Source organism: Propithecus coquereli, unplaced genomic scaffold (genome assembly GCF_000956105.1).
Source record: "Propithecus coquereli isolate 6110/MARCELLA unplaced genomic scaffold, Pcoq_1.0 Scaffold130, whole genome shotgun sequence".
Lineage (NCBI taxonomy): Eukaryota > Metazoa > Chordata > Mammalia > Primates > Indriidae > Propithecus > Propithecus coquereli.
In genome coordinates this window covers 1437062-1449894 of record NW_012137192.1, presented here as the reverse complement: position 1 = coordinate 1449894, position 12833 = coordinate 1437062, and the positions used below count along the sequence as shown (strand labels likewise).

Genomic DNA, 12833 nt, shown 5'->3' with positions numbered 1-12833 from the left:
TTCACAAATCTTAATGTACTGTAGAGTTTTGTTGAATACATACCTGTGTCACTCAAATACCTACAAGACATAGAACATTAACACAATCTCAGAAAAGTTCCCTCATCCCTGTCCCAGTTGATATCTGCTTTACACCTCCCCACAGGCAGCCACTGTTCTGATTTTTTAAATACCATCGATTAGTTTTTACCTGTTTTATAACTTCAGTATGGGCTCTTCTAAAAACAGGATTGTGGCTGCTGTGCAGAGAATGGATTGTAGCAGAACAAAAGTGGGATCAGGGATGTGATTTGGGAAGCCACTGCAATAGCTTAAGTGAGATGATGGTGGCTTGGACTAAGGCAGTAGCAATGGACATGGAGTAAATTTTGAATACAGAGTTGACAGAATTCACTGATGGGCTGGATGTGGGTATATGGTGCTACCACTTATTTTATTAAGTAGAAACAGTCAAAATTATCAGGGAAAGATTATTTCCAAGTTGCTAGGTAACTATTGTTAAGTAACAGTATAAAACTCTCCTATAAAATGTACTAATGGCTGAGTACAGTGCCAGTGATTCAAGCTTCATTAATGTGATGTAGTTATTTATTTGTTTATTGTTTTTGAGCATCTTTATGTCTGAAATTATGAATAATCATTATTGGCGTTTGCAAGTAGAAAAACTAAAAAAGCAAAGAAATACCTCATCACTGCATGATGATGTGATAAAACCTCAGGATGGCCGGCGGCTGGCGGCCGGCAAGGCATTAACACAGCTGTGCATTTACATTCAGAGATGCACATATCATTTTGGTTAAACATCACTGCCCAATTTTCAAATGTCCCCTTGTTATTTTTTTCTCCACATTTTTCACATTAACTTCAAGCAAGATAAGTTGATACAGCCTCTTATACCATGTTATACCTATTGTTATTTTCTTTCTGAAGGCTGGAATATATTTTTTAAATTTAACAATATACAATTTATTAAATAAGCATCTTTATATATTTTTAGTAGAATAAAAGGAATTTAAAACACATTTATTCTATCAATCACTTCTATATTTATATGTCATCATTATCCTGAATTTTAATTCTATTTTGTTTTTAATCTGCCTAGATATTATTTTATTTCATTTATTCATATTCTTTACATTTCCACATAGTGATGAAGTACTTTGCTTTTCATAAACTGTTTTATCTTAGACATTAGTTTTCTATTTTTTTAAGGGGTACAGTGTTTTTATTACATGGATATCTTGTACAATGCTTAATTCAGGGCTTTTGGTGTGCCCATCACCAGAATAGAGTTCACTGTATCCAGTAGGTAAATTTTTATTCCACACACACCCTCCCATCCACCCCCTCCTTGGTTTCTCATGTCCTTTGTATCGCTCTGTGCCTGTATGTACCCATCTGTTAGCTCCCACTTATTAGTGATAACATATGGTATTTGGTTTTCCATTCCTGAGATACTACACTTAGGATAATGGTATCCAGTTCCTTCCACATGGCTACAAATGACATTATTTCATTCATTTTTATGGCTGAGTAGTACTCCACAGTGTGTGTGTGTATATATATCTGTATATACACACACGCACACACACACACACACACACACCATATTTTCTTCATCCACTCATGAAGTGAAGGTTACTTAGGTTGATTCCACATCCTTGCAATTGTGAACTGTGCTGCTATAAACATTAGAGTGCAGGTGTCTTTGTGATAAGATAACTTCATTTCCTTTGGGTAGACACCCAGCAGTGGGATTGCTAGATTGAATGGTAAGTCTACATTTATTTCTTTGAGGAATCTCCATACTGTTTTCCTTAGAGGTTGTACTAGTTTGCAGTCCCACCAACAGTGTATAAGCATTCCTTTCTCTCTGCATCCACACCAGCATCTATCATTTTTTGACTTTTTAATAATGTCATTTTAATAGGGGTAAGACGGTATCTATTGTGGTTTTAATTTGCATTTCCCTGATGATTAGTGATGTTGAGCATTTTTTAAATGTTTGTTGGCCATTGACATAACCCTGATTCTTATGGAAGAAGATCGTTGACAGCAGACATCATCACCCTGGTAGCGGGATAGGGGCTCAAGAGGAAAATGGACTTAAGAGGGCCCATATGAAGGGGCATGGCTAGTAAATACCCCAAACAGTGATATTTTAATGTTGATTTCTTTCTTTCTTTTCTTTCTTCTTTTTCTTGCTACATCACAGTTCCTTTGTCTTGTTTTCAAGCCTAAGTAAAGCTGTTAAACGTAGTGGCCTTTTGAATGTGGATATTTAGAAGACTCACGTTTGTTCTTTGTAGGAAAAATGTACTGTTGAGAGTTTAGATAACACAGAAACACACAAGATTACCAGAGGGAAGTGGTGGAGAAGTTTAGAACAGTATTCTGGAGCTAAAATGAAAACCAAAATCTAGAAAAATGTAAACACTCCTCAGAAATTATTGGGAAGGTAACTGAAATGCCTGCAGGCATGCAGAATAGAAATTGGATTATTATAATTTAGTTATTAAAGGAAAGAAGAACCCTTGAAGGCTGGAGAACTTGGGACCACTCAGATAATATATCCTCATAATTTTTTGCCTCAAAAATAGGAGTGGTGATGGGACAGCAAAGGAATACTTTAGTTAGGACTATATTATTGTGATGAAAATCCAACTCAAAATAAGTTTTTTATAAAAAGATAATTCATTGACTCATATAACTAAAAAGAATAATTGTGAAACTACTTTAGACACAGCTGAATCAGAGTTAAAATGGCAGCATCAGACATCTTCTACATTTTCCTCTAAACTCCTTTTTTGCCTCTTGGTTAGGCTTTCTCCACTTACTGGCAAATATTGGCTCCAGGCTTATATCCTGTCAGTTTAGCAACCCTAGCAGAAAGGATGCCTCTTTTCTCATATTGGGACAGCATAGTGGGATTGAGTTTGATTACCTTGACTTAGCTCACTTGCTACACTGGATGAATCACTGTGGCTAGAGGGGTTTGCTTTTTTTAGTGGCTAGACCTTTGATCAGTGCTTACCACCATTTCCAGAAAGTTGGGTTAGCCCCATCCAGCACCACATGGCCTCAGAGGGATGGACTGTTGAATTGTCAAAAGAAAAAGATGTATTATTTTACCAGAAGAGGGGATGATAGACAACAATGTTAGATTCAAATGACTGATAAAGGGAAATGAGAAGAGAGAAGGAAGGAAGAGAAAGGAAGTAGATGAAGAAGGGAGGAGGGGAATGGACAAGAAAGGGGAGGAAATGGAAGATAGAAGAAGAGGAGAAAAACAAGGAAGAAAGAAAAGAGAGGAGATACCAGAGAGAAGAGAGGAGAGAGGAGATTCAGTATGATGAAAAACCATATGCTTTATATGGGATCGATCAGCAGAGCTAGAAACTCTGCAGACAAGACACTGCTTAGAAGGTTTACATGAGAATTCTATGTTGAAAAGAATTGGACGTCCTGTATTTGGCTTTACAAGCAGGCACGCTCTCTTGACACTGGGTTCTGTGATTTTATCTGTGATCCAAAACACCTGATCTGATCCCATGTTGAGCGTATGACATGCTTCAAGGCCTTTCATATTTTCCATACATGCCACTGTCTGCTCAGGACTTTCTTCATAGCTTCTTTTACCTCCTTATTCTTCAGGCTGTAGATGATGGGGTTCAACATTGGCATTACTACTCCATAAGACAGTGCAATGATTTCATCGGATACTTTTGTGTACTTTGATTTAGGCTGCATGTACATAAAAAGAGCTGAACCATAGAATAAGATGACCACAGTCAAGTGGGCTGAACTGGTAGAAAAGGCTTTCTTTCTCCCCTCAGCAGAATTAATTCTCAGGATAGAAGACAGGATAAACACATAGGAGACAAAAATTAACAGCAGAGGAATCACCAATGTAACAATACTTGCCACTGCCATGATAAGCACATTCATGGAAATATGTGAGCATATTAGTTTAAGAAGAGCCAGGATCTCACAGGTAATGTGATCAATGACATTATTGCCACAGAAAGGCAATATCATTGTCAAGACTCTTTGCACTAAGGAGATCAGATAGCCTATGATCCAAGACCAGGCAGCCATTTGCACATATAACACCTTGTTCATGATGATGGGATACCTCAGTGGGTTGCAGATGGCCACATACTGGTCATAGGCCATCACAGCCAGGAGGACACACTGAGTATAGCCCAAGCCAAGAGAAATAACCATTTGCAGGGCACAGCCAGTGAAGGAGATGGATTTTCTCTCAGACGTAACCATAACAAGCATTTGAGGAACAGTTGATGATGTGTAACACATTCGAGAATGAGAGGTTTCCAAGGAAGAAGTACATGGGGGTGTGGAGACGAGAATCTAGGATGATGATGATAATGAGGAGGCTATTTCCTGGAAGGATTATCAGGTATATGATGAGACAAAAGCACAGACAGAAGAAGCTAGAGCTCTGGGTATTGGGAAAGCCCCACCAGAAAGAATTTAGTCACTTCAGAGTTATTTCCTGTCTCCATGTGTCCATGTCATCTGTAGGGTTTAGAAAAGGACATGCCTCCATGAAATTTGAATTTTTGATGTGAATTTATTAAGTAAATTTTACTTCTGTGATTTTTTTTTTTTTTTTTGAGACAGAGTCTCACTCTCTTATCTAGGCTAAAGTGCTGTGGCATCAGCCTAGCTCACAGCAACCTCAAACTCCTGGGCTCAAGCAATCCTCCTGCCTCAGCCTCCCAAGTAGCTGGGACTACAGGCACGCGCCACCATGCCCAGCTAATTTTTTCTATATATTTTTAGTTGTCCAGCTAATTTCTTTCTATTTTTAGTAGAGACGGGGTCTCTCTCTTGCTCAGGCTGGTCTCGAACTCCTGAGCTCAAACGATCCACCCGCCTCAGCCTCCCAGAGTGCTAGGATTACAGGTGTGAGCCACCGCACCCGGCTTATGATTTTGTTTTATTGTTAGAACAACCCCTTAAATCAGCAACAGCAGGGATATTGTATCAATTTTACTAATGATGGAAAAGGCAATGAAAGGTCAATACTTCTTAGTATTACAGAACAGCAATGGCTGGGAGTTGTGCTGGGAAGTGTCAGGCCACTAACTACATAAAATCTAGGGATAACTACTTTCAATTGTAGATACATAAGACTGTCTTTATTAATGAACATTTCTAAATAAAACTTCATTCTAATAAAGCTGGATTTAATTTAAAGCATCACATAGATTCGGTACCATGCCACTTACCTTTAGTATGACTATTTTAAGCTACTTAACTTTTTGGAGTCTCAACTAGCTAAGATACTAGTGTCAGCTAGAAAAATGGACAAAAGCTGTAACTCTTTGGCAGTTTATTTTGAGAACTAAATTAGATAACATTTATTAGATGGCAGGCATAGTAGGTGGTTCCAATATGTCATCTAAAATTATATATAGGGGTATACAGTATCAAATGTAATGATATTAAGTATATATTTATATATTCATAAATATAATACATTATAATTTTGAAGTCTACTTGACTGTCTCAGAAAAAAAATTGATTTTGTTTTGTTTTTCTTAAATTTTAGGGCAAGAGAATTGACATTTGGGCCCATAATTGATGTACGTGCCATCAAACTGGTATTAATTGATCAACACTGAGGTGTTCACATGGTAGTGATACTCACTGGGTGCCCGTCCGGTCAGATATCTACGGTGATCCAGTTCTCTTACCCCTTCATTCTTATTGCTGATAAGGTATCTTTATGGAGAAGTACTATGTTTTAATGGAAAGAGCAGTTGTCTTGAAGTCAAAGGACTTCAAGTTCAGTCATGGCTCTGTGGCTTATTAGCTGTACAAACCTTGAGCATGATACTTAATATAAGCATAATGTAAAATGGGATAACAATACCAACTATGTAGGTTTGTTGTGAGAACAAACATAACATACATATCTGAAAGATCTTGGCACGGTGGGATTGCATAATATGTGTGTTAGTTTAATATAAATTCCTAGGCTGCTCTTATTTCATTTTCCATGGCAAGGAGAAACAACTAATTTAAAGTGATGTTCATAAGTATCCAAGGAAATACCTTCACCTAATAATTCTTATTCTCTATGATTTTTTTTTTCACTGTTTGACTTTACAAATAAAGCATTCAGAATTTCTAGTTCCCACATTCCCTCTCCTTTCTGAAAATAAGTCTTCCCAACTCTTCTCTAATCTACCTCATTTCTGTAGCAGTGTAGAATCTTCAAACTTTCCACATATGATAGATAACATGGCTTATTGAAACTACAGTCTTCCAAACAAGAAAGCAATTTTAGACACAAACACATATATCTCTGTTCAGTATTCCCATTCTCTAGTGTGTCACTATCTTTTTCTGCCTACATACCGAAGTCACTGTGGCTGTTCCTCCTTAGATTTGTTTGAATCTTAGCTGTTTTCTCTTTGAGCTATAGTCATGCTGTAGAACTCATAGGCAAATATCCCATAGTTCCAGATGACTGCTAGTAGTGGAGAGGGGGGCAGACCAAAAATAAAGCTTTCATCCCTAATGTAGATCTATGTCATAAGTTTAAATCAGTAGTATATCAATCTGCCACCCTGGTACTCTCAAACCTCTGGGCCCTAAGCATTTCCAGAGGACTAGCCAGTGACTCTGGTAGCCAATTTAAATCCTTCTTTGTTTTCCTCCAAGAGACTCTGTAATCCCACAAGTGATTTAGAGTTGAATCATTAGGTTTTGATGAAGATGGAAACTTTTAGATATACAAAGGATAATGTCTCTAAGACCTAATTGTACCTTACTCACTAAACAGCAATTTTTCTTTACTCTTTGAATTCATTTTTCCTTGCTTATAGAAATAATATATATTCATTGCAGAAAATCTGGGATATTAAGAAAAGCCAAAAGGAGGAAATAAAAGTTACTTATAATTTTGGATATAACTGAAATTATAAGTAACATTGACATTTTGACATACTTTTATGCATTTACTACATATAATAAAAACTTGAGAGCACACTGCATTTTCTGTTTTATAACCTGTTGTTAAAATTAATAATATATTGTATTTTCTCATGTTATTTTATTTGGCAATTTTAATGAAAGTCATAATATTTTAAAATGGAAAACAGCGGGAAAGCACATGTAACAAGTGGAAGTGAAATAGTATCCTATTGGATTCTTGGAACTTTCCACTTTTCTTTGGCTTTTTGAAGGTAATGACAATATTGGAGGACTGGAATCAGAGATTATCTTTACTATTATTCCCTATGAGTAAAAGTCAATTCTCTAGCTTTGTTCTTTTTGCTCAGGATGGCTTTGGCTATTGTGGACCTTTTGTGGTTCCATGTAAATTTTAGGATTATTCTTTCTATTTCTGTGAAGAATATCATTGATATTTTGATGGGGGTTGCATTGAATCTGTAGATTGCTTTGGGTAGTATGCATATTTTAACTATATTTATTCTTCCAATCCATGATTGTGGAATATCTATTTTTTGGTGTGTCCTCTTCAATGTCTTTCATTGATGTTTTAAAGTTTTCATTATAGAGATCTTTCACTTCTTTGGTTAAGTGTATTCCTAGGTATTTATTGGTAGCTATTGTAAATAGGATCATTTTCTTGGTTTCTTTTTTAGATTGTTTACTGTTGGCATATAGAAATGCTACTGATTTTTGTATGTCGATTTTGTATCCTGCAACTTTACTGAATTTGTTTATCAGTTCTGACAGTTTTTTTAATGCAGTCTTTTGGTTTCTCTAGCTATAACATCATATTGTCTACAAGACTAATTTGACTTCTGCCTTCCCCAATTGGATGCCCTTTATTCTCTTGTCTGATTGCTCTAGCTAGTATTTACAGTACTGTGTTGAAGAATAGTGGTGGAAGTGGACATCCTTGTCTAGTTTGAGATCTTAGAGGAAAGGGTTTATGTTTTTCCCCATTCAGTATGATACTAGCTGTGGGTCTGTCATATATGGCTTTTATTATGTTTAGGTAAGTTCCTTCTATACCCAGTTTTTTGAGAGTTTTTTATCTTGAAGGTATGTTGAGTTTTATTGAATACTTTTTCAGTGTAACTTGAAATAATCAATTAGTTTTTGTCTTTCATTCTGTTGATGTGATGTATCGCAAACTGATTTGTGTATATTGAACCATCCTTGCATCCCTGGGATGAATCCCACTTGATCATGATGAAAAATATTTTTAGTGTGCTGTTGAATTTTGTTTGCTACTATTTTGCTGAGGATTTTTGCATCTATGCGAAGAGATATTGGCCTATGGTTTTCTTTTTTTGTTGTGTCTTTGTCTGGTTTTGGTATCAGGGTGATACAGGCCTCTTAGAATGAGTTTGGCAGTATTCCCTCCTCCTCTATTTTTTGGAATATTTTATGTAGGATTGGTATTAGTTCTTCTTTGAATACTTGGTGGCATTCAGCAGTGAAGCCATCTGGTCCTGGGCTTTTCTTGGATGGGAGATTTTACTACTGTGTCTAACTTGTTCTTGTTATTAGTTTATTCCAGTTTTGCATTTCTTCCTGTTCTATGTTGGTAGGTCATATGTGTCTAGGAATTTATTCCTTTCTTCTAGGTTTTCCAGTTTATATGCATATGGTTAAAATTACACTTTCTCAAGATAAATCACATTCCTATAATAAGTAGTGACCCATTTCAGCACAGACAGTATGGAACAAAAAGCTCATGTTAATACATAAAAGAATCAGCAGAACCTGGAAAGAAAAGAGAGTAGCTTGGGAATGTATAGAATCTAGTCCTCTAACTACTTACTGGCTTAGAGTTTCTACCAGTTATGTAGTCAAAAAGAGGCAGAAATTTATATATGGATATACTCCAGAGTGAAATGTATAATGTCTTACAGAATGTTTATTCTACATCCAATTCCTATTTATTAATTACTGTTTGTCTAGCATTGATCTATGCACCAGGAATACATAGCTGTGGACAAAGAAAAGTCCCTGCCTTCATAGAGCTTTTGGTGGACAAAATAGACAATATGATCACCAAAAGATAAAATATAAAGCAGTTTAAGGGAGTGAAGTGCTGTGGAAAAAAAAAGAAAAGCATGTTAAGGCTTTTCTAAAGAGAAGACATTAGACATTTGTGCAAACACCCGTTTGAAATGACAGAAGGAAGATCTAGGGAAGGAGTGTCCCAGGTAGAGGAGTAGCATATTTGAGAAACAGAAAGAAGACAGTGAAACTAAAGTCTAATGAACATGGTAAGGTGGTAATGAGGCTGTAGACATAGGTTGATCTTTTATACCATGGTAAGGAGTTTGTTTTTTATTTTATACTACAAATTAATAGATTATTTTAATTTTTTGGTCAAATTTTGAGTTCAGTATAGTCTAGGAATTACTTTTCTGTGTAACTGAATTAAGTGGACCCTGCCTGGTCTATTACAATTATGGTTCTGGTGCCTAGAATGAAAAAAATCGGATATGTAACACCTTTTAAGGAAATTCTGTCTTAAATAAGCTTATTACTAACTAGTAATATTGTGTGTATTAATATGTAACACAGTCATAATAGCCGTAATCTCCCAGATTACAATGTCTATTAAATACTAAAAAACATTATGTAAAAAAGCAAAATGCAATGATCCAAAGTATGAACCTTTTGATTGAAACACAGGGAAAAATGGCAAAAAGTCCATAACATCAATTTGATGCAAAATATGAGAATAAAAAATTAGGAATATGTACATGCTCCTCAGAAATAATTACAGAGTTGACTGGGATGCCTGAAATAATGGAGAACAGAGGTTTGATTATTATAATTTAGTTATTAAAGGGAAAGAGAACTCCTAAAGCCTGGAGAACTTGGAACTACTCAGATTTTATGCCTTATAATTTTATTTGCCTTAAAAATACAAGTGTATGGAGGGGGAGGTGAGGCAAGGAAATATATTTGTTATGATTTATTTGGTTGGAAGTGGTAACATCCAACTCAAATTGATTTTTCATAAAATGCTAATTTGACTCATTAATGAAATGTACAATGGTAAATCAGTCTTTAGCTGTAGTTGGATTCAAGAGTTGAAGTAACATCATCAGGCATACTATTTCAGCTCTCCTTTCATTCTCATGCCTTCCCCACATATTGGCAAAGATGATCATCAGAAGCTCTGAGTCCACATTCTACCAATATGGGAAGCCTTTCAGAAAGGGAGTCTCTTTCTGACACTAAGGCAGCATTCCTTGGATTGAGTCTGATTAGCATGGCCCAGATCATTTGCTACATTATGCCAATCACTATGACTACAGGAATAGACATCCTTTCTTTTTTATTGGCAAATCCTGTTCCATGCTTACCCCTATATCCAGATGTTTGGGACTGACAAGAGAATATATAGAAAGGGCAGGAAATCAGAATCAAAGAGAGAAAAGAGGTGAGAGTAAAGGAAGGAAATGTGAGGAGTGGGGGGTGGAGGGATTCATCTTGATGAAAAGCATCATAACCTTTTATGGACTAATTAGCATATTTCCTTACAGCTGGAAACCCAACAGATAGGGTGCTATTTAAGGTTTACATGAGCATAAATATCCTATGTTGAAAAGAATGGGAGTGTCGTATTTGGTTTTACAAACAGGTAAGCTCTCATGACAGTAGGTTTTGCAATATCTAAATACAAAAGACAAGATCTTTTCCCCTATTTGAGGATATCTCAGGCTTGTGATCTTTCATGGTTTCAATAAATGCAAGTGTCTGCTGAGGACTTTCTTCACAGCTTCTTTTACCTCCTTATTCCTCAGGCTGTAGATGATGGGGTTCAACATTGGGGTTACCACTCCATAAGACAACCCAATGATCTCATCTGATGCCTTTGTGTCCTTTGACCTGGGCTTCATGTACATAAAAAGAGCTGAACCATAGAATAAGATGACCACAGTCAAATGGGCTGAACAGGTAGAAAAAGCTTTCTTTCTTCCCTCAGAAGAATTAATTCTCAGGATGGAAGACAGGATGAACACATAGGAGACAAAAATTAACAATAGAGGAATCACCAATAAAACAATACTTGCCACTGTCATGATGAACACATTCATGGAGATATCTGAACATATGAGTTTAAGAAGAGCCAGGATCTCACAGGTCAGATGATCGATGATGTTATTTCCACAGAAAGGCAACACCATTGTCAGGACTGTTTGCACTAGAGAGTTCAGACACCCTATAATCCAAGACCATGCAGCCATTTGCACATATAACACCCCGTTCATGATGATGGGATACCTCAGTGGGTTACAGATGGCCACATACCGGTCATAGGCCATCACAGCCAGGAGGACACACTCAGTGGAGCCCAAGCCAAGGGAAGCAACCATTTGCAGAGCACAGCCAATGAAGGAGATGGATTTTCTCTCAGACATAAACATAACAAGCATTGGAGGAATGGACGATGATGTGTAACAGATATCTAAGAATGAGAGGTTACCAAGGAAGAAGTACATGGGGGTGTGGAGACAAGAATCCAGGATGATAATGATAATGAGGAGGCTATTTCCCAGGAGGATTATCAGGTACATGATGAGACAGAGCACAAACAGAAAAAGTTGGAGTTCTGGGTATTGGGAAAGTCCCACTAGAAAGAATTCAGTCACTTCAGAGTAATTTCCTTTCTCCATGTGTCCATGTCACCTGCAGGGTTTAGAAAAGGACATGATTCAGGTAAATTTATATATTTGATGTAGATTTCCAACACAAATTTACTTCCAATATTATGTTTGATTCTTATATTACTGCTTGTAATCAAAAGGGCTGTGATGGTGTACTAATTTTATTGATGATAAAAAGGAAGGCATTGAGAAATCCCCCATTTTAGGACTACACAGCAGCACAGTCAAAGCTACCAATACTGCAGGTATTCTTCTGGGAAATGTTAAAAACAGATAACTTTCAAATCTAGATAAATATTTTGAAATTAAAGCTATTTTTTTAATGAAGCTGTCCTCTATTTAAGAGATTATATAGACCAAGCACCATATCACTTAAACTGGATATAACTTTGTTAAGTTGCTTAACTTTGTCTGAGTCTCACATAGTTCATAGTAAACATGGAAGGAGCAATAACTATTTGTTATGGTATAATTGGATTTAAATTATATAAAATGTTAGGTGCCTAGAATAGTATATGTTTCCAACATGGCATATATATATTAATATATAATTATATTTATAGTTGTTATATATAATCATATATAATTATATTTATATTTTTAATATATAATTATATTTATTTTATGTAATATAATATTAAATATATATTTATATATATAGTATAATGTTTAGGTTTACCTATCTTGAAAGGACAAAAAAAGATTTTGCTTTCTAAGGGTAAGGGGTTTAAAATTTGAAACCACAATTGGCAGATTGAACACTTTTGGTCCCAGTGGGTCATCTAACTGCTTCTCTTTCAAAAACCTGTTAAGTGTCTGAGAATCATTGGAGTATTGTTCTAGAAGCTTCCATGGATTAAGGAGTCTAGGCCCCAGCATACATAGCTTTTTTCTAGGGTCTGGGATTCTCCTTTCTCAAGTGTAGTACTATTCCCATTTTACAAAGTAAGAAACAGAGAAAAAATTTGAGTAACTTTCTCAAGGTCATACAGATAATAAATACAAAACCCAGCCCTCTTAACCATTGTACTCTATCTGTCATACATTACTACACAGATTCTAAGCAAGAGAAGGAGATTATAAAAATGAATCTTCTGGTGTTACACTGAGATAGCAAACATCACTTACTTGTGATCCTGATCATATGCGATGTGATATAGAACTCTAAAGGCTATCGCTTATTTTTTC

The 12833-nt window shown here is 36.0% G+C and overlaps 1 protein-coding gene and 1 pseudogene across 1 annotated transcript; both read right to left on the bottom strand.

Annotated features, from left to right (window-relative positions):
- Positions 1 to 3582: 3582 nt before the first annotated feature.
- LOC105805610 lies at positions 3583 to 4526 on the bottom strand (annotated as a pseudogene).
- Positions 4527 to 10709: 6183 nt separating this feature from the next.
- Positions 10710 to 11654, bottom strand: LOC105805587 (olfactory receptor 13D1). The gene has a single exon (XM_012638520.1). It carries the CDS (start codon positions 11652 to 11654, stop codon positions 10710 to 10712), a length of 945 nt encoding a protein of 314 aa, XP_012493974.1.
- Positions 11655 to 12833: the final 1179 nt, after the last annotated feature.